General features: G+C 47.2%; 1 protein-coding gene across 1 annotated transcript; it reads right to left on the bottom strand.

Moving 5' to 3' along the window:
* Positions 1 to 13,852: 13,852 nt before the first annotated feature.
* On the bottom strand, positions 13,853 to 20,847 carry LOC144951375 (uncharacterized). The gene is made up of 5 exons (XM_078881605.1): positions 20,790 to 20,847; positions 19,768 to 19,837; positions 18,462 to 18,541; positions 16,661 to 16,757; positions 13,853 to 14,479 (listed from the first exon to the last, which is right to left on the bottom strand). The coding sequence occupies exons 1-5, from the start codon at positions 20,819 to 20,821 to the stop codon at positions 14,411 to 14,413; spliced, it is 348 nt and encodes a 115-aa protein (XP_078737731.1). The 5' UTR covers positions 20,822 to 20,847; the 3' UTR covers positions 13,853 to 14,410.
* Between the last annotated feature and the right edge of the window lie 859 nt (positions 20,848 to 21,706).

Genomic DNA, 21,706 nt, shown 5'->3' with positions numbered 1-21,706 from the left:
GGGCTTGTCCTTAAAGGTGTATTCGCTGATGCAGTGTCTCGGTGAGGCATAACAAATCAAGATGGCCATCTGTGATCAACTCACGAACCAAAAGGAGCCTGATAACTAAGAGAGCACACATGAAGAAGGTCAACGCGTATGAAGCGGTCGGGCACATCAGAAGATGTAATTTGTGGAATATGCATTGGCCGCAGGATGCATCGACCATAACACAGGAATGAGATTTGGGGCACCATTGTAGTGGTGGCAGGGTTTCTTACACGACCTAAACCCCGATGGATGTAGGGCGATGATTTGGAGCAGAGGGACTAGAGAACGGCACGATTGAGTAATATCATATCACACCAATAAGCTAGGGCACAGTGAAGGCGAGCCGGACACGTACACAAAGGCGATACCAGGCACACACCACAGCGGGCAGGTCGAGCCGAGGCTGGCCAGGTACAAGCCACAGCAGTAAGCGCCGTGCAAGCTGTCGTGCTGTGGAAGACATCTTGCCTGACATCGTTCTGTGTATACTTGGTTTGCCGAGCAGAAGACACAGGGACCCCGATCCCAGACTGCACAAGGGTCCCCTGCATTTCCCTGCCCAGCCTGTGGGCAACTCTCTCGCGAAGTGTCCCAATACACCACATACGTAGCACAGCAGCGGTCGCCAACAGCATCTGGATACAAAGTGTTGGTCGGATGGCTTGATCGAATGGCCGCCTGGGCGTAGGTGTACAAGTTGATTGGGGTGGACAAAAACAACAATCTGTCTCACTTGCAAGGCATCCAACCGTCGTTCGATTGCCTCCAGTCGACACAAGACACGCTCCGTGATATCCTCCCCTAGCGGCCTTTGCCAAAGGGTTGTTGACGCAGTGGAGGCAGCTTATTCCACTTGGCCTTCTCCCACAGCAGCAGCCCCTGTCATTCTTAGGGTAGTTGCCTCGTGCTCACTACGCCAATACTCAATTTCATTTGCTACCCAGAATCCATAACTACTCCAACTGCAAGTGGCAACATAATCTGTATGGAGCGTACGTGGTCTCGTAGTGCATCGGTCACCAGTGAGTCAACCGCTGTAGCTGACAGACCACAGAATGCATGCCTTGTGAATGTCATCATGTTTGGTGGTCTCCACATTGAAGTGGCCATGTGGAATACAGTAAAGAGACTACATGGAGGACTCAGGATGGACCACTGCACTAATAAAGACAGGCATTGCCTCGACAGCCACAGAAGATTAATTTCATCGCAGCTCCCATCTCACCAGAAGAAGGCAAGTACACCAAATTAGTGCTTTGGCCTTGGCCAAGTTCCAGCAGGATGTCTTCTCTTGCAAGGAGAAGTCCCACACTGATGAAGCAAACGAGGTCTGGAGACGAGACTTGAGCAGCAAAAGCCAAACATACCAATACTGGGATACAATCCTCAGCCCAGAGCTTCTAGGTCTCATCTTTATCAGAGCTCACCGTGATGCAAACTTCCAAATGTATGTTTGCATTGGACCGCCAAAACTATGCTCATTGGATCCCTGTTCACATGTGAGACGTGGAAAACCTACCTCATTCCATCCAGGAAGAATTTCCGTAGCATAGCCATTGGGTCATTCCGAAGACTACGAACCGATTCTCAGCCATACCCATCAATCAGGCCCATGAGAAAAATAATGACATGGTGAAAGGTTCTGGGGTGCAGTAGGACCTTTGGAAAACACATCGGCCTTCTGAAAGTGGATGCTCGCAAGACCTGAGCATGTGTAATATCGTTGAGGACTCTTCGACGCCGGGGTTGAGGCACACGTATTTATTCCGCAACAGTTGTCACAACCGCGGACATACAACACTGGAGGGGGTATCGGCCCCCTCACCCGGATAGCTGGGAACACACTTGCTAGCTATATCTGACCTACCTCCTAGTCCTCCACTAACGGGCTAGGGGAGGCTATCTGGCCCGACACTGGTAAGTCGGGCTACGGTACCCGGAGTCCCAGAGCACTGGCTCTGGTTCTCAGGACCACGCCGCTGGCTCGGTCCTGCGCGGCCCTGATAAGGGCGGCGACCCAGGGGAGTCCAGGGCTCTATCTAGACGATCTTCGGTCTTCACTGGTTTAGCTTTAACATTGTTCCCCGAGCTCTCCGGCTCATCCCCTTTTATACCAAAACCCCCTGCTGAGGGGTGGGGCCCCGGGGGATCACAACTCCGGGTCAGCCCCCCAGGCTGCCCGGTGCGGACGTCGTTGAGAGCACCTCCCCGTGCACTCACGAAGCCCCGCCCACTGTGTTTGTTTCCCGTGTGATCCTATGTATACAGCCCCTCCGTAACACCCCTACACATGCAAGACTGCTTTTTGGAAAAAAATGAAAAGCACCACCACCACCACGAGGAGGGCCTATCTATCAAAATAACTTTAGACAGCACCCCCTGGGTCTGGCGGAGACCATCAGTGAAATGGGCAATCATTTCCTGAGCAACACTCCAGAACTGCTAACTTTGGATGCTTGCAATGTTCTCATGGATATGTGATTAACACTGTCCGCAATGTAGAAGCACTTGGCAAGAATCAGTACGATGACTACCACAGGTCAGTGCTTACCGACTGCACTCGGTCTATCCATGACCCAATCAAGAAGAAGTCCCTACGACTCGTCAAATGTCATGAGCCCACACTCAAAACCAAACATGCTGACAAGATCACAACTTTGAAAAATCATGTGAACCTTTTCTCCCATTTCTACGTTGTGGCACAGCCCAGGGAAAGACATGGGTACTTTTTTCATGCATGGAAATCACCCATACCTCCCATCTCTCTCTGCCAGAGGTAGTCTGCATCTGGAAAATAAGTGTGACCTCCTAACTTGTCTGGTGGAAACAACTCAGACAGAGGCTCCAATGCAAGTTCTAGATGATGATACTCACCTGGTAGCATGTCTGGAACAAACTACTAAGACAATGACTACAAGCTCCATTGACATCACAGTTCTAGATGTTACTCCTGATTTGCCAGCTAGTCTTGAACACACATCTCAGACAGAGCCTCCAAACACATTTGGCATAAAAGTTAGAGACGGTGCTGCTGTCTTGCACCTCCTCTCCACAAGCAATATCATAACCTTTGGAGACTATGCCAATGACGTATTTATTCCCTACATTATGAACCAGCTGGGAAGTGCCAAGAGAGTGGATGCAGTTTGGGACACCTATCTCAAAAGCAGCATCAAATAATCTACAAGAGAGAAGTGAGGCAAAGGCATAAGGAGAAATATTGCCAGAACAATATCCCTGGGAAGTGGCAATATTTTCTGCATGATCCAGAAAACACAAAGTCGCAGTCAGTGACTTCCCAACTCAAAAGAAGGTTATTACATGTGATCAAATATCTGTGATCAGAAGAACCAACTGCAGCATGCCAGAATGTGATCATGAGGAAGCAGACACAAGAATGCTGGTTCATTTTCAGGATGCCTTGCAGAATGGTTCTGTCACGTATTTGGTTCACACCGTGGATACTGATTTGATTGTCATCTTGATTGGGAAGTTCCGCCACCTACGCTTTCGGCGCAGAGAAAAACTCCAGCTACTTTCACATCAATGCTATCGTCCAGGCTCTAGGAGAAGACAAATCCACATCATTACCCAGCTTCCACAGTTTCACAGGCTCTGATATGGTGTCTTCCTTTTTTGGAAAGGGGAAAAGGTCAGCATGGCAGACTTGGAAGTTGTATCCCTAAGTAACAGAGGCTTTCAACTTCATGGTGGAGAATCCATTTACTGAGTTGGATGTTGAAGCCGAGTACTTAAAACTGCTTGAACGCTATAAGTCATCCTGTATGACAAGACCAGCCACCTGAATTCTGTCAATGAGGCACGCAGAGAGGTATTCTGTCAGAAAATAAAAACGATGGAAATGATTGCGCCAACCCAAAGTGCATTGTTGCAAGCACTCAAAGCATGCTGCTTACCAAGCAGGAATCTGGACCATCTGTGACCTGCTCCAACAAAAATCACCGTCTCCAGGGGGATGGGGCTGGACACTGAACAAGAACAGCCAGTCATGGCTCCCTGTATGGACAACACTTCCAATGGTGTCCAAAGGTTGTAGCGAATTTGTCAAATGCAGCTGCAAAAGTGAAAGTGGCTGCAGTGGCAGGTGTGCTTACAAGACAGCTCAGTGGGGATGCACAGAGCTGTGCAAATGCAACTGCGACAAATAGATACATACAGAAATGAGCATTAACATTGCTTAAAACATTTCTGTGCAGGGTTAATGTTGACTAGCACAATACAAATAAAATGGCAGTGACATTTTTCAACAGTGCGCATTTTTTTGAAACTGAAACCAATGAAGTTACAAAGGTGTGAAATGTATAAAAATTCAGCTATATGAGAGCTCCAAAAATGTATAATGACCTATCGTCGATATGATTGTTTTCAAATAAAAAATAAATAAAATGAATCTATTAGTATTCTTGGTTCTTTCGGTAAAGTCACGTAGAATGGAAATAATAAAATAATACAAATATAAAACAATAAAAATTCTCACGACGTTTCGACTGAAACACAAGCAATCGTCATCAGGTGCAGTCGAAACGTCGTGAGAATGTTTATTGTTTTATATTTGTATTATTTTATTATTTCCCTTCTACGTGACTTTACCGAAAGAACCAAGATAATGAATCCCTGCAGTCACGAAAGCTTTAAATCAAAAATTTAATCTATTAGGTTCAGGTTTTTTTTTAACCGTGCAATCATCAAATTGAAAAAGTCACATGATAGCATCCAAGATCTCAAATCTGATGGATCCTATCAAAACTTTAACCAATATGACCTAAACAAGTAAATCTTGACTTAAAGCTTTCGTGACTGCAGGAATTCATATTCGTTGGGTCTTTCGGTAAAGTCACGTAGATAGGTTCAAAGAAAATAACAAAAAACTATGTTTCGATCGCAATGCAAGCAGTCGTCATCAGGCTGAAAAAAGAGAGGAAAGCTGCTGAGGCAAACTGTTTTAAAGGTTTGAAATGGGTGTAGCCCAAGGGTCATAAACGAAGTGGGCAGGGCTATTGATGTTAATGTGAGAAATTAGCATGTAATGTAAGATCGGAGGGCGCCCTCCAACACGAGCGAGCAGAGATGGCTATGTTAATGTGAGAGAAATTATCATGTAATGTAAGATCGCAGAGCCGCAGCCACGTCGGCGCACGAGGTGGCTGAGAAATTTTTCCTGTTAATGTTAAATCAGAGAACCGCAAATAACAACTAACATTGGTAGGTGGGAGGATAGAAACATCACAGCCAGTTCTGATTTAAACTGGTTAATAACGTCCGAACAATGATTGCTCAGTTTGTACCCATCTTCTCGGTTGAAATTGTGTCTGTGTCTATAAATATGGATGGCTTCATGATAAATCTTTGTTGATAGCCAGTGGGTTTGCAAAGTACCTTCGTCTTGGAGAAATCAATTTTGTGAGCCCACCGCATTAAAACAATGATCAGCCACCGCCGAGGTGTTAGTCCTACCGTGTTTCAGATCTGCCTTATGTTTAGGCCTCGGCAAGGTAAGGTAATTTACCCTTTTTACCGGGTAAAAGGGTAAAGGTGTCGACATGCCAAGGGGTAGGGTAAAGGGTAGGGTAAAGGTAGCTCGGAAGAACTACCCGGTAGGGTAAAGGTAGCGCGAAGTATTACCCGGTAAATACAGTACCTAGTTTACCGCTAAAGCTCCGTGGCACAGTCCGTGGCCTCCATTTAATAAGTAATATAAAAAAACACCTTTTTAAAAACACGCTTTTATGAAATGTACTAGTAATGGCAGAACTCCACGACTCCAGGAAGTGGCCCCGAAGCTTGCCATAACGTAAGGGACCGTGGCCAATTTCAGCCAACGTCAGTTGACCGTTGACAATTAGACCCAAGCCGAAACATATAATATAAAAAAGAATGTTTAAAAAAATATATATATATATTTTATGATAGAATATATTGTTGTCATCAGTATGACATAAGTATACCAAGTTTGCAGTCGATACCACATTGGGAAGTGGGTTAAAATTGAGTTACAAGATTTGAGGATACGACAACGACAACAACAGAGTTCAAAGAAAGTGTGTAAAATTGGAATCATCGAGAGTATTTTATATGAATAAAGCGCTCTACCTAGCATTTACCATTATAAACCTTTGTCATGTGTAGTAGTACCCCAGTAATTACCCTGTAATCGGGTAATTTGTCTGGGGTAAGGGTAAAATGTAGGGTTAAGGTAGGCTGGTTGCTTTTTACCTTACCTGCTAAAGGGTAAAAGGTAGGGTAGAGTGATTGTTTTGTGGTAAGGTAAAAGTAGGCTTGTTTTTTTTACATTTTAACTTTTACCTTACCTTGCCGAGGCCTACTTATGTTCACGAACACGGTCCGAGACATGGCGCTTAGTTTTCCCAATGTAACTACTGCCAGACACAGCTTAGTTTGTAGACGTTGGGGTATTGCATGTCAGGGATCACATCCTTCACAGATGGGATCAGATCACGAATTTTATGTTCCGTGTTAAATCGAACCTGGATCTTGTTTGTTCATGATTTTGGAAATCTTTTTGGTGACCCCTGCTATGTATGGCAAGGTGATAGTCCTCAGATGGTTCTTTCCCAACAGTGAGGCTGATAGCCTTACGGATTGTGTAGTCTGAATATACATTCATCTTGAGAGCTTGGTGTACGTGTTCCAGTTCACTGGCTAGGTGATGGTCGGAAATACATTTAGCTCTATGGTGTAGAGTTTTGATGAGGGAATTCTTCTGGGATGGATGGTGGTGGGAGTCAGGTTTTAGGTAGCATCCGTATGGGTGGCTTTCCTGTAGACAGTGTCTTATTGAGCCATCTGGTCTCTTTTCGATTAAAACATCCAAGAATGGTAACTTGCCATCCTTTTCCACCTCCACTGTGAATTTGATGGCTGGGTGTATGGAATTTATGTGGTTGAGGAATTGGTTCAGAGCTGGTCGACCATGTGGCCAGATGACGAACGTGTCATCTTCCACAAGGACGGACGTAGAGTGGATGCCTGGATCGCATCTGTCTCAAATGTTTCCATAAAAACATTGGCTACAACTGGAGATATGGGAGAACCCATCGGGGTACCTTCAACTTGTTTGTAGAATGTTCCATTCCAGGTGAAGTAAGTGTTGGTGCGGCAGTGTCTCACCAGGACAGGTACATCAGCATTCAGTTCTTGTTGGACCAAATCTTCAATGATTGCAATGGTGTCAGGCACAGGATCTTTGGTAAACAAAGAGACCACATCGGAACTAACGAGCAAATCACCTGGAGATAATGAGATGTCCTTAATCAACGATACCAAGTGAGCTGAGTTAAGTACAGCTGAGGTGGTCTTATCAGTGAATGGTTGTAAGGTCTCAGACAGAAATCGGGCCAGTTTTTAGGTGGGTGAGTCAATGGTGGAGACGATAAGACGAAGGGGTGTCCCTTCTTTATGGATTTTTGGTAATCCATACAATCTGGGTGGTCTAGCAGCAGAGGATTTTAAGGAAACCCACTTGGTTGGTTCGATTAAAGATGTCGAATCAGTGATATTGTTGGTTTTCGTAACGAGGCGGTTGTAGGGATCTCTTTTAATTTTGGTTCAGCTACCATCATTAAGTAGGTCCTGAATTTGTTATTGTATGTGTTTTTTTCCATGATGACTGTGGCATTGCCCTTGTCGGCTGAGAGGATGATGATGTCATCTCTCTTGAGGCCCAAAAAGCCAAACGGCCAATTAAAAACAGTCTTATTGAAGGTGTTACTAGATAAGATTGTTAAATCAGAGTTTCATTTTTTCATTATCGGTAATCGTATGAAAAACCTGGTAAAAACCAGTTTACCGCAAATTTAAATTGTCCAGCAATGAACGCACATGTTGCGGCCGTGGCATTGTGGCTGTGGCTTTGTGGTGGAGCGTTCTAGATTTGCAAAGCAGAGGTGTCCACGTGGATTTGATGTTTGATTTCCCGGCGTGGCAAGTTGCAACGGGCAAGATATAAAATCACCTGTTCACCAATGCGTCGCAAGCGTCATGCCGTTCGAATGATTCCACTGGACTCAATTACCATTCCTAACTTTTGAAACGATGATTATGAAATTGATTACCCACAATTACCGATCATTGTTTTTAACAACCCCAGTCAGAATCAATAATTAAATCTTCGTGTTGAATTTCCTGAAGACAGAGTCATCGGCATGTGTGTCACCGTGGTATTCTGCTGCTAGCAAGAGGTTACGCGACGGACCCAGGTGCCATAGGTTTCCGGCACCGCCGATTTAGCACCGTTGGCTATGTACGGTGGTGTCAAAGCAGTCCAACAAACAGCACACATGGGTTGACTTGACTGAGATGACTGGCAGATGCACCACGTGTACGCACCACTGTGCCAACTCTCACCGAACACACGCACTACACATTGACCAGATATGCATCCAACACGTCGTGTGGACGCAATGATCACGGAACAGCATATTGGTGATAACAAGCCCAAGAACTGCTCTGTTTATCAGCCTCCTACCATGTTATAGACTATGTTTTAACAAGAACGGTCATTGCCAATTAAAAACAATAAACACTATAAACAATTTTATTTTACCAGGTAAGGTCCAATGAGCTATATAGCTATTTTTCAGAAGCGACCTGGCCACAAATTGGCAGCTCAACGAAGTGGCTTACCATGTGGACATTTTTAGCAGCCAAATGCTATGAATGCACATTGATTCTAAATGTGGAAGGAAATCCCGGAGGACCCGGATAAATATCCATGCAACCACAGGAAGAACATGTGAACTCCAAATATACAGACGTGAGGGTCGGGATCGAACCCAGGACCTCCTGTTTACCAAGCGAGGCAGTTAATATCTTGCCAACGTGGCGTTTTATATATATAAAAACGTAGCCAATTATATATTTTCGTTCTAAGGTCACACAGTGTGATTGATGGATGTGTTGAGTTTGTTTAGCTGATCTGATCCGTGCCTTCAATTCACTCATGACTCTTTCTCAAGGGACCCACCGCTTTAGCCAACATCTATAGGAGAGGACTATGACGCAATGGGAATCAAACTCAGGTAGCTCTAGGCTCGCAGTGCAGTGTGCGACCCGTAACGCCACTGCGCTACACACATCTCACACGCGCCTGTATGCACAGACCCGCACACACACACAATCACACACACATGAAAGACCCACACACTGGATGCCCCGTGTAGCCTTAACAGACAGTTGGGGCAAGTGCTGATAGCGAGCAGCACCTATGAAGGCCGGCACGCCACACGAGGGAGTGGGTGGCCAGCACCACGCCCCCACCCACTGGACGGACAAACTGGACATACACGCACACTGGACACACACGCACACTGGACACACTCTCACACACGCGCCGCCGGCCTCTCGCTGCTATACTAACCGTGCTAAATTAGCCGCGAAGGAACACAATGGCCTCGCGCGTCTTGACTGCTCAAGTCGCAGGTGCCGGCGCGGGTCCGCATTCAACGCGGGCGCAGGCTCCGGAGCGACGGGGAGCACCTGTACAAACGCAGCCCTTTATTCCCCGCGATTGCACATTAGTGAATGCGCGCACGAGTCCGTGTGTGCACAACGCGCACACAACAACGTGCGCGTGTTGTGCGCGCGTTCCGAGCGCATCTGCCGGTCTTCTCAGTTCGTCAACCCATGGCACCTCCTGGGTCTCTGCCCCGTGACCTCCTTCCAGCAGCGAGCCTTCGATACTTGACGTGGTCTAGAAAGTGCACCTAGCCTGGCACAAGCGTCGCGATTTCACCTCCACTTAGTGGCGAACAACGGTTGTTGTTGCTGTTTTGGGAGCGGTGGCGCAGCGGTTATAGAGTTGCGCTTCAAACCAACACCAGTGACGATTATCTGAACCTGTCTTAGGCCTCCCCTAAGGTACCTCAGCATAAAATGTGTACCTGGTGTGTAAACATCGCCACTTGGGAGACAAAGGCGGTCGGGCTTGGTGGCGGCCAGGCTTGGTGCTGACCACCTGCCCCCTCGTGTGTCGTGTCAACCTTCATAGATGCTCGCTAAAAGCACTTGCTCCAAACGCCTATTAAGGCTTTAAGATGAATATTTTTTCATTTGGCTCCTGCATACAGGGCGTATCTGCCATTCATTTCAGTCAACTCATGGCCCCTGGGTCTGTCCCGTGACCTCCTGTCAGCAGCGAGCCTTCGACACTTCACATCGCCTCAAAGTGCACCTAGCCTGGCACAAGCACCGTAGTGACGTCACTACCATTTCATGGCGGTTGTTAAATGTTACAGGGCGCACTATACGGGTAATGTTGAGTAGAGGGCATTGTTAACGAAATGAGATGAGACCCACGTCCTCTTCATTTACTTTGCCTATAAAAACTCAATAACCACCACCAACACCGTCAGCTCAACGCTACATGCGCAGGACTACTCTGTTATCAATTGCTTGCTACGAGTGTAATGATAGCAAAGCAGTACTTCGATCTATGCATTGCTCACCATACCTTAGACGAGTTGAAAGTACGGCGAATCGGGATAGCTGGGACACGTTGGCGAGGTTTAGACGTCAGTGGTGACCGGTACCCAACTCGATTGTAAAAGTTGAGTCATGCCCAGCACCAGCAGCATAACTAGCTTGGCGACAGGGACTGCCTTGCCCTCACCCCCCACCTGGTGGCCAAAGCTACGATGCGGGGCCCCCTTGACAACGACCATGGGATGTTTTCAACAGAACTGCAGCCCGACCTGACCGATTGCCGCACCCCCTGAGCTGATAATGTAGTGACGACGCCAATGCCTAGCACGTCTCGCAAGCGCAGGGAATCCACACCAGAAAGGTGACGAACGTAGAAGCACCAGAGACCGAGAGGCAGGGCGAGATAGAGGCGATTCGAGGTGGTGAGACCGGCATACGAGGGGCAGTGGAGTGGACGTGGAGAGATGGTGGTGGGCAGGGCCGTCCATCGGGGGGGAGCGGGGCCCCGGGCAAATTACGCCGTGTGCCCCCCCCTCCCCCCAACGCCTTCAAACTAAACCAGAAGTATGACATCTGACACCACGACGTTGAAGCGCGGGGCCCCCCCAAAGCACGGCGCCCGGGGTGGTCGCTCCGATTTGCCATCCCCAAGAGGACGCCTTTGGTGGTGGGAGTTAGTGGAGACGAGGACCGGGATGGTAGCCCCCCCCCCCACACGAGTGGTGGGAGGGGGGGGCATGCCAGCAAGATGTATGTTGGACTTCTTTCGTACCGAACGTAGCCAACCGTGCTAATCGGAGGTGCGGGTGGAAAAAACCGAACTAAAGACAACAAACATGGGGTGTTTGGTCAATTCCTTTCTACTTGACGGGCGGGTGTTTAACGTCGTGTGACTTTAAACCAAAGCACATGGAGAAAACTCGCCATGCGCACTAGTGGGTGACACGCCAAGGTTGACGTAGATGGGTTGACAAATCCAACACAATTACTACAAGGTGGACGCTAGAAGATCCCCATACATCATTCGCAAGAGTGGACCAACGTGTATCGCGGTCAGGGTCCACATTGTTAAAATTCTAAAATTACACCGCAAATTACTCAATTGGGATTATATACAACGCAGCAAGCATCGACCACCTACTGGCAGCAGCCGTATGCCCCCAGTCACTCAATGAGACTCATCCATCATATCAGAGTTCTCATCTGGTCACGCAACATTAGCTTGAAATCACTCACTCATCCAAAATACAGATCCCCCGTATAGCCTGAACAGACTTTTGGGGCAAATGTTGTTAGCGAGCACCTATGAAGGACGACACGGCCCACGAGGGGATGGATGACTCGCACCACGCCCAGCCGCTTTGTCTCCCGAGTACGCACTGCACGATATATTAATTTGAGACTGAGTCGACCTAGAGGAGGCCCATGACCGGTTCAGATAATCATCACTGGTGTTAGCTGTGAGCGGGAATCGAACCCGGGATGCCGGATTCATAGCAGTGCGGTAACTGTTACACTACTGCTCCACTCACCTGTCATCCATCCCCTCACTCACCCACCTACTTAATCACTTATTTATTAATGTGTTACCTACGTGACTTTACCGAAAAAACCTAAGAATATTGTAAATGAGACTCAAAACTGGTCACCCGAAATGTAATCTGGCAAATCAACTTGAAACGATGAGCCCAGCCACGGCTAACATCAACGGTGAGAGCGACACCAGACAGTCCTGGGCTCCCCCCGCCATTCACCAACCCGCATGGGGAAGTATGGCGGCCAAACACCCCCACAACCACCGACCAAGCACGAAGTGCTTTCATCCGGCAGGAGACTGGCACGCGGGGCCCTTGCACGATCGTTATTTAATTATTTATTTCCCAGGTGTCAGCAGGGCAATAACTACATCCTGTTCACCGTCCGCACTCACGGGACCGTGTATATTTGTTTAAACGTTTTAATAACAACGCAGGTGTAAACATTTTAATAACATCGGTTTAAACACCGTAACGTGTACAATTACAAACTGCTGTTTACTTTTAACTATTTCACAACGCTGTGCATGCAAAAAATGATGTCCGTAACAAGGATAATGTCCTACAACACCAAATAGAAAATGTCACAAACAATAAATCCTAGGAGTCCTAGGGGTGCCTTGGTCGATCTCTCCGAGCCTCTGGAATCTGAACACTTCCACAATCTGTCTCTCTGAGCTTTGACCGTTAACATAGCCGCGGATAATCCTCAAGGTGCCCGAGTCTGGCTGGTTGTACAAGTCTTTGGCATTAACACTGAACCCTAGGAACACTAAACTTGCCTGAGCATCACTCCACAGGTTATAAAGGTAAAATGGCATCCCTGCAATCCTTGCTTATGCCTCTGCTGACGGAAGGGAATCACTAGTAAGCTCTATAGAGTGGTATTTTTTCGCCTACTCTTCCACATTGGTCAGACCCTTGAAAATAGTGGGAGTTGCCAACACTTCACCCCATCACAGGCGACCTGCCAATCGACTGGTTGGGTGGATATACTGCAGGGGGACTGTATAAGAAACGCCATTTCAAATTACGTGGCAGGAGTCCGAATCGAACCGGCTACCTCTGGATTGCAATCCCAGTGCACTGACCGCTCCACCAGAGTGGCAGCGTCCAATGTAACATGCTACTCAACATCTATACAGCAAGAACGTCGACCAAACATTTAATGGCCTACTTTACTACTCAATACACAAGTAAAACGGCTACACTAATCGGGTCGTGCTGTGCCTTAGATTCTGTTCAAACAGTCCCAGTATACATGTCTTGTGTACGTGCAAATATAGGGTAGCTGGGTATAGTGTTACTGGCCACATCACCCCCTCGCGTGCCATCATGGCCTTAATAGGCGCTCACAAACAGTCCTCGTCTCGTTGGTCTACAAGGCTAAATCAAACAAGGGCAGTTACCACATCGCATACTTTCAGGTGCGCTTCTGCAGCCATCTGGAATGCTCTTCCTTCCCATATGAGGAAGCCACTGGAGCTATGCACTTTTAAATCATCTAGAGTGAACAATAATTTCTTTACAACTGATTTTTGGGTTTAGTTTGTCCTTCCCCTACAACTCCAATTATCCAATTAGCATGGCTGGCTACGTACGGTGCAAAATAAGTTCAACATGCATACAAGTGAGGGGACGAACTCAGGTGACTGGGTTTATGGCAGTGTGCTAACTACTTCGCCAACGGTCCTCTTTGTAGATTGTAAAATGCATGCCACTGCAGGCTCTACATGCACCACAAGTGCAACAACATGGATTCGTGAATTAAATAAAAACCCTAAATCGTGACAATGTATTGACGCGCCGGTCGGGTGAACCGTGAAGACATCGCGTAACAGACAACCAACAGTGCTGCACAGCTAACTGTGTGTGTGTGTGTCCATGCGCCTGCAAGTGGCAAGTGTTCTCGTGTATGCTGTATGTTTCAGTGTTTCTGTAAACACAAGCCTCAGTCACTCCTGTCACTTGCAAGGGCCTCTAGCAGTGACACAAGTTATTGAGGCGCGCGCATGTGTGTCTTCACAAGTCGTCTTCACAGATCGTCATCACGGGTCACAGTCACAGGTCACAGTCACGGGTCGCAGGTCACAGTCACAGGTCGCGGGTCACAGGCCGCGGGTCACAGGTCGCAGGTCACAGTCAGTCAGGTCGCAGGTCACAGGTCGCAGGTCACAGTCGCAGGTCACAATCACAGGTCGCAGGTCACAGGTCGCTGTCACAGGTCAGTCACAGGTCAGTCACAGGTCATAGGTCGCAGGTCACAGGTCGCAGGTCAGTCACAGGTCACAGGTCACAGGTCGCTGTCACAGGTCACAGTCACAGGTCACAGTCACAGGTCACAGTCACGGGTCGCTGTCACAGGTCGTCATCACGGGTCGCCATCACAACTCGTCATCCTCGAAGCTCTCCGTGCACTGCAGCAACTGGCTCGTGTCGCAGACGCCATCGCTCTGCTCCGCACAAAGAGATGTGTACACACAAAGAGACGCGCGTTCGCATGCATGGCACACACGGTAAAAACCTCTCCCAGTCGGGGCTCATCGGTTAAGCCGGAACGTGAGGGAGAACCGAAAGGCTACCCAAATAAATAAATAAATGCGCAAACTGGAAAATTGCGACCGGAATAGTGTTGGAGTCAAATACCGTCTCAGAGCCAGCAGCAATTACCAGATCATTGGCTACGTAACATGGTTGACCACAAGGAAGCAATCCCTCGACCGCACCCTGGTATCGGATCAGCCTCCCATTGTGTCTGCACCAGATGCAAATTCCTCTGGTATAGCCATGGAAAACTTCTTGAACCACGTGGTTACAGAATGGGTCAAATAATGACATCCCTGTCGCACCTCCAAGGTGAACAGCGAATGCCTCCAACTACCGGCCAGGCAGCGTTACCTGGGTCTGCCCACCATCATGAAGCTCCTTAAAGATTGTGAGCAGAGGATCAGGGACCCAAAAAACATGAAGAATAACCCAAATCCCCTAGTCACTTGATGGTATGATAGACATGCCAAGGTCAATAAAGCAGAGGTCTAGGTCCTGTTGAAATTCCCTACCCTTCTTCTTGTAGCAGACAGAGAATATGGCATCAGTGCAAAACTGCCCAGGCCTGAATCCATACTGGGGCTCTGCAAGCCTCTCCTAAGGGTGGCGAGGAAGGTTATGTTGAATAACTCTTTACAGGAACTTTCTTAACCGCACAAAGAGGATGGCAATGTTCTGGTAATGGTTGCACACACATATATACTGCACAGACATATGTACGTACACAAATAAGAAAAATAAGAGACATATCCCCCATATAGCCTTAATAGACCTTGATTTAAAGCTTTTGTGACTGCAGGAATCCATACTCTTTGGTTCTTTCGGTAAAGTCACGTTGGTAGAAAAATAAAATATTTATAAATAACCTCTTGTTGTAACAGCTCTCTCGCTGGTTCAGCAGTTCCACTGCTGGATTATTTTTCCGCCTGAGGACGACCGCTTGTGTTGCGATCGAAGCGTCGTGATTTATTACTTTTTGTTTTATTTTATTTTTCTACCTACGTGACTTGACCGAAAGAACCAAAGAGCCTTAATAGACTTTTGGGGAAAGTGCTGTTCGCAAGCACCGATGAAGGCCGGCACGGCCGCTTTTGTCCCCCTAGTGGCGATGTTTTGGCTAGTCGAGATACACACACACATACATATGATCCTTATGGCGGTACCCCGGGGTACCAAATAATACAAAATGTCTGAGGCAATTAAATATTTTATTTCTGGGACACTATTTTTTCCAGGGGTGTAAATAACTCCGTGACTGGGGTACCAATAAATCCAAAATCAGTGCTACTCCACGATGTTTAAACCCAGCGAGGACGATTGCGCTGAAAACCTGAACGCTCGTATGCACCATAGTGCATCGTGTACAGCTCGTCGAGATGAGTCAATTACCACATCGCCGACCATCAACAGACTAAAAATTACTGCATCACGGACATTGTGCGAGAGCCGGGGTGCTATGGTACCCCTGGGTACCGCCATAAGGTTCATTTGCACACACACAGATATGAACATGCACCCACAGACACACACGTCAAAATACAAATTTGAGCCTGAGTTGACCTCGGGGAAGCCAGAGATCAGTTCAGATAACTGTCACTGGTGTTGATGGCCATGAACAGCAATTTAACTCGGGTCGGTCGGTTTGTAGCGCAGTGCACGAACCGCTACACACCCCCCACCATAGCAGACACACGCTGACACACTCACAAAAGACATACAAATATGAAGATTCCCCATATATCCTTTAACGGACCATAAGAGCAAGTGCTGTTAGCGACCACTTATGAAAGCTGGCACAGCACAAAAGAGGGTGGGTGGCCGGGCGCCTTTGTCTCCCTCGTGGCGATGTTTACTCACCGCACAAGATACTCATTTGAGGCTGATTAAACCTCGGGGAGTCCCAGGAACGGTTCAAATAATCGTCACTGCTGTTGGCCGTGAACAAGAATCTAACCCGAGACACAGGGTTCATAGCGCAGCGCGTTAACCACTGCACTACTGCTCCCCACACAAAGACACACAAGCACATAGCACAAACAGTAGCTCGGACCACATCACTTCGTTGGTGGCCATGCGTGCATTGGTACCAGGAATCCAAAGGCAGACCCGGCCAGGAACCAGGACTGGGGAATGCGATAGGAGCCATCCTCAGGCTGATCCAACCCAGCATTCATCTGGCTCCCACTGCAAGCACAGGGACACAGACGCAGAGTAGCCACCCAGCAGCCAAACAGAATGCAGGAGCAAGCGCCGTTAGTGAGCGGCTCTTAACGGATGTACACAAAATAAAAGCAGTCAGCCTGGGTGTTTTCAATAAAGCTCCTTGGAAGGGGAGTCGGCAGCTCAAAAACAACGTGAGGGAGTAGGGCTACTCTCGCGAACCAAAGACAATGACCCCCGTGTAGCCTTAACAGACTTTTGGGGCAAGTGCTGTTAGCGAGCACCTATGAAGGCCGGCACAGCACATGAGGGGATGGGTGGCCAGCACCACACCCAGCCGCCTTTGTCTCCCTAGTGGCGTTGCTTATACATTGTACCATGGAGGCCCAAGACCAGTTCAGATAATCGCCACTGGTATTGGCCGTGAACGGGAATCGAAATTGGGTCGCCGGGTTCCCTACACTCACATAATAACAACCGCCGTTCGCCACTAAGTGGTGGTGACATCACCATGACACTTGTGCTAGGCCAGGTGCACTTTGAGGCCACGTGAAGTGTCGAAGGCTCGCTGCTGACAGGTCATGGAACAAACCCAGGTGCCACGGGTTGATCGACACACACACCCAGAAGACTTGTACATTTACAAGTTACACATACGCGGCGATGTTCCGTTAATATTCCTGTGCACCTCTCTAAGGCCCCAGTCATTAAACCTGGCCTAGTGAATGTTCGTTATATATCTATGGGACATTCTTGCCAGCATCAAATCTGCATTAAACAAACATGCTTTTATAACGTGTGTGTAGTGACATCGGGGATGTCACTGTATGGTGCCGGCCCGGGAGGGTCGCGGCGTGCGATGCACCGTCATCGAAGACACCATGTAGATGGGGGCTCTACGTCCTACAAGGCATCAACACGTGGCCAGGACCCGAGTGAGGGCACGACCCTTCGTAGCTGTAACTCCTCCGTCTAGTGTAGTTGGCTGGGTGGTCACCACCCTAGACTGTATCTGGTAAAGGGGCAGTTACCCCTTTGTGTATTATTACGTGTAAATATAATAAATGTGTTGCCTCTAAAGGCTAACGTCTGCGACTCAGTTGGACTCACTACATATGCATTGTCCTTGAAACTGATTGGCCTACATTAGAGACACTCTAAGATAGGGTGCCACCGTAGCGAGATGTTAACTACCTCGCCTTGTATAGAGGAGGTCGTGGGTTCGATCCCAACCCTGACGCCTGTACATCTGGAGTTTGCATATTCCGCCCGTGGTTGTATGGATTTTTTTCTGAGTCCTCCGATTTTTCCCTCCAGATTTAGAATAAAAGTACAGTTAGAGTATTTGGCTGCTATAAAGTTCCACACGATAAGCCACGTTGTTGAGCTATATGTGATAGCCAGGTCAATTCTGGAAAAGAGCTATCTCGCTCAGTGGGCCTTACCTGGTAAAATAATAGTTTATAGTTTTATATAGACGTGAACTTTCTTCTAGGTCCGCCAGCGGAGCGATTAGTTGGTGAGTGGTAACAGCGTATTTCTGCCCGAACCCCTGAATTCTGATGAAGGCAACAGCGGGCCAGCCCGTGTGGTGGAAAAAATCCCACCATCATAATGCGATTTGCAGCCACAAAATAAAAAAAACAATCGCCGCAGGGATGGCAACCTGCATTCACGCCGGCGTTTCACGCCACGAATGAACATGCGGCGAAGCAAGAGTTGGCTCACGCAGTGAAACGCTGGGCAACGTCGCACTCCACGGGAAGCTCCTGCAGCGCTCTGCTCAGTTCCGCCGCCTCCTCGTGCGTCTGAAACAAAGCGTGGACTTCGGGAATCGTGCACGGATTGTGCCAACGCTTTCGAGCACGCGAGTCTTTCCTCGTAAGCAACTTTATTAGCGATCATTTCGGCAACCCTTAGATAAATTTCGTCAGGTTTATATCGGACAAGTCACACGACTGTTAAAGGGAGCTTTATACATTTAATTATTATTACACGTTATGAACAGTTCATGTCATAGTTCTAATAATGCCCTTTATATATCAAGAAAGCCTCACTTAGTCTCAAGGCTCTTCTTTGGGAGGGTCCTGCTACTTTTGAATGTTTGGCCAATTACACTAAAGGATGTTATGGTTAAAACTAGTGTCATGGTTAGTGCGATGCGTATAGTTGCTGGTTGGGGCTTCTGTTGGTACTAGGGACTCACAGATTTAACAACACACAAAGTTGTGCAGCATCGTATATATGAATGTTGAAGTTCTTTTGCACCATACATAACCAACCGTGACAAATCAGAGGTGCGCTAAACACAAAAAGCAGTTCTGCACAACAGCTCTCAGCCTTATCCAGGCAACCAACTCAAAAGAACTGAATGCATGGCCATTTTGTCGAAGAGTTGACAAAATATGGCCATCCCAACAGGCAGCAGTTGCGAGCCAACTACGGATTTCTTTAATTCTCTTTAGGACTCATCAGTAAAGTAGTCATCAATGTGCACTGCTGATACATACTTCTGGGAGCCCCACACAAGGAGAGGGGCTGTAACCTTCACTCTACAGCGACTCCATTAGCACTTGCCTAAAGGAAACAATAAAGTGATGAGTATTCTGATCATTTCTAGTTAGTGCTATGGCTCAGGCTATGCATGGGGCTAGTGCTATGACTTGGGCTAGTGGTAGTGCTGGTGCTATAATTAGGGCTAGTGTTAGTAGTAGGCTCGTGCTATGGCTAGGACTAGTATCATGATTAAAGCGAGAGTTATGACTTGAACTGGTAAGTACATGTATACACGCGCAACTCTTATAACTTAGGTTATCACGAGTGTGCATAGTTAGGACTAGGGCTATGATTAGACATAGTCTTAGAGGTACGGCTGTTGCTATCGCGAGGGCTATAGTTAGGTCCAGTGTTTGTGGTGGGGTTGACATGTTCGTGTATGCAAGTTGAACTTCTTTCAATCCGTACTTAGCCAACCGTGGTAATCGGAGGCCAATGCCGCAGGGACGCAGTGGGCCCTGACCCTACGGCCACTCACATTGACTCCTCTTGGTGAGCTTAGACCGGGACAGTGCAGGGGCAGCGCCAACCTCGCCCGTCTCCCGGCACTAATCGCGTGGCTCGCACAACACACGGGCAAAGGGTTCATCACCGATTGTTGGATTAGGCCACGCGACGTATCCAGCCACATTTTTAAGCATCAACAAAACAAATGAAATGGTTACGTGCGCAAGTGATTAACGACAAGTAAATTGTTATTGTTTCAGCTGAAGAACAATTTTTACAAATTTAGCAATTAAGACATACAAGGTTTTGCTTGCAACTGCGTCAAGGTAGTCAAAATAGCGGTGTCACCTGATCCCTAATTTTTAAATAGGTGTCAAGGGTTCGCTGTCTTCTTCAAACTTGCAATTCTATGTGCACTTTTTGGTATTCTCCAGCTAGGCATGGCTAACTGATGAGCCTGTTTATTTATCCCCAATTCTATCCTGACTGTGCAGTTCTGCTTGATACACACTTGACCACGCATGTGATAAACAGTTATATATAACGTATAGTTATATATAATCTATAGTTTTATATCATGCATAGTCTTATATATAATATATAGTTTTGAATAATGTTTAGTTTTTTCACAAAGCGTTGTCGTTCAAGAGAATTGCATCTCTCACAATCGGCAAAGAACCACAGACCAAGCTGGATGGCAGCAGCCAGGTGGTGAGGAGCTGGAGACACCAACAATTTCCTGAGCTATGCTGTCCTCTGTATAGTAAGATGTATTCAGCCAATTAATGAGCATTTATACGCGTGGGAGGAAACCGGAGGACCCGGAGAAAACCCAAAAAGCCAAGTTACATGTAAATTCCATGCTCACGTTCCATTAATGCTAAGGGTGTGAACAAACCCGTACGAATGAAACTAAATAAATTAGACACATTAGAAACAGGACAGTAACAATGAGTGAGAAAGAATTGGTGTTAATAGGTGAATCAATGCAGCGCGACGATCCCATTACAACGTCAGAATTAAAACAATTAAAACACCCTAGCTTTTCCGTACCTGGCCGAGTAATACTCATGTATAAACTCCATCTGAACGGCCTCGAGGGTTGATGGAAAGGGGATATAACGCCCATTCTTTTCTGATCAAACACACACACACAGCACACACACAGGGTCTGAGTCACAGGTTAATAATACGATGCGGTTAACTTGACATGTGAGTTTTCACAGCCGATATTAATGATTTAACACGAATGCGCATTTCAAGTACAAAAGCATCTTTTGTGATTGAGTGATTCGTCATTTACAGACTGAACGATGGTATTATGTATCTGGCTGTCCTCAAAACACAGGCCATAAGTCAAGGATCTCATCCCTAGGTTTGCTTGCTGTGCCCCTCCAGGGAGACACCGGTGGTGTAACAATCAACTGCCTCGGAACATCAACAGGCCGATCGCACATCTCTTTCATGAATGGAAAATTAAAGACGACGCAAAGTGCAATTGGGGCCATGAAACCCAAATTATGGACCATATAGTAAACTACTGCAGTCTGCACTCTTGCAACAGAGGGATAGCAAAACTACACAAACTCTCTTCTGAAGCCCTCTTGTGGTCGCTCGCAGACCTCAACATTGGCATTTTGCTCCTGAACAAATTGAATTATGCAAAAATAGAATTGTTATGGAGAGTTTTTTTTTATCATGAATAAATATATTGCCGATTCATACAGTTCTCAAAAAAATGTCCTGAGGATGCTTCCAGGACATGCTGCGAAACGTCGGGACAACGTGCCAATCGACACGTGGCACATCCCAACATCACATCGAGGAGAGCCAAGTGGCAAAATAGCGAAACGCACAAACACGTTACCATTTTGCTCGCTGAGGTTGACGATGGCATTCTCCAGTTGCACAATGCACACCTTAACTTGGCACAGCAACATCCACTGCAGAGACACAATAATAATGATTTC

Source organism: Lampetra fluviatilis, chromosome 62 (assembly GCF_964198595.1).
Source record: "Lampetra fluviatilis chromosome 62, kcLamFluv1.1, whole genome shotgun sequence".
Taxonomy (NCBI): domain Eukaryota; kingdom Metazoa; phylum Chordata; class Hyperoartia; order Petromyzontiformes; family Petromyzontidae; genus Lampetra; species Lampetra fluviatilis.
Note: the sequence above shows the minus strand (reverse complement) of the source record. Positions and strands in the feature narration are given on the sequence as shown.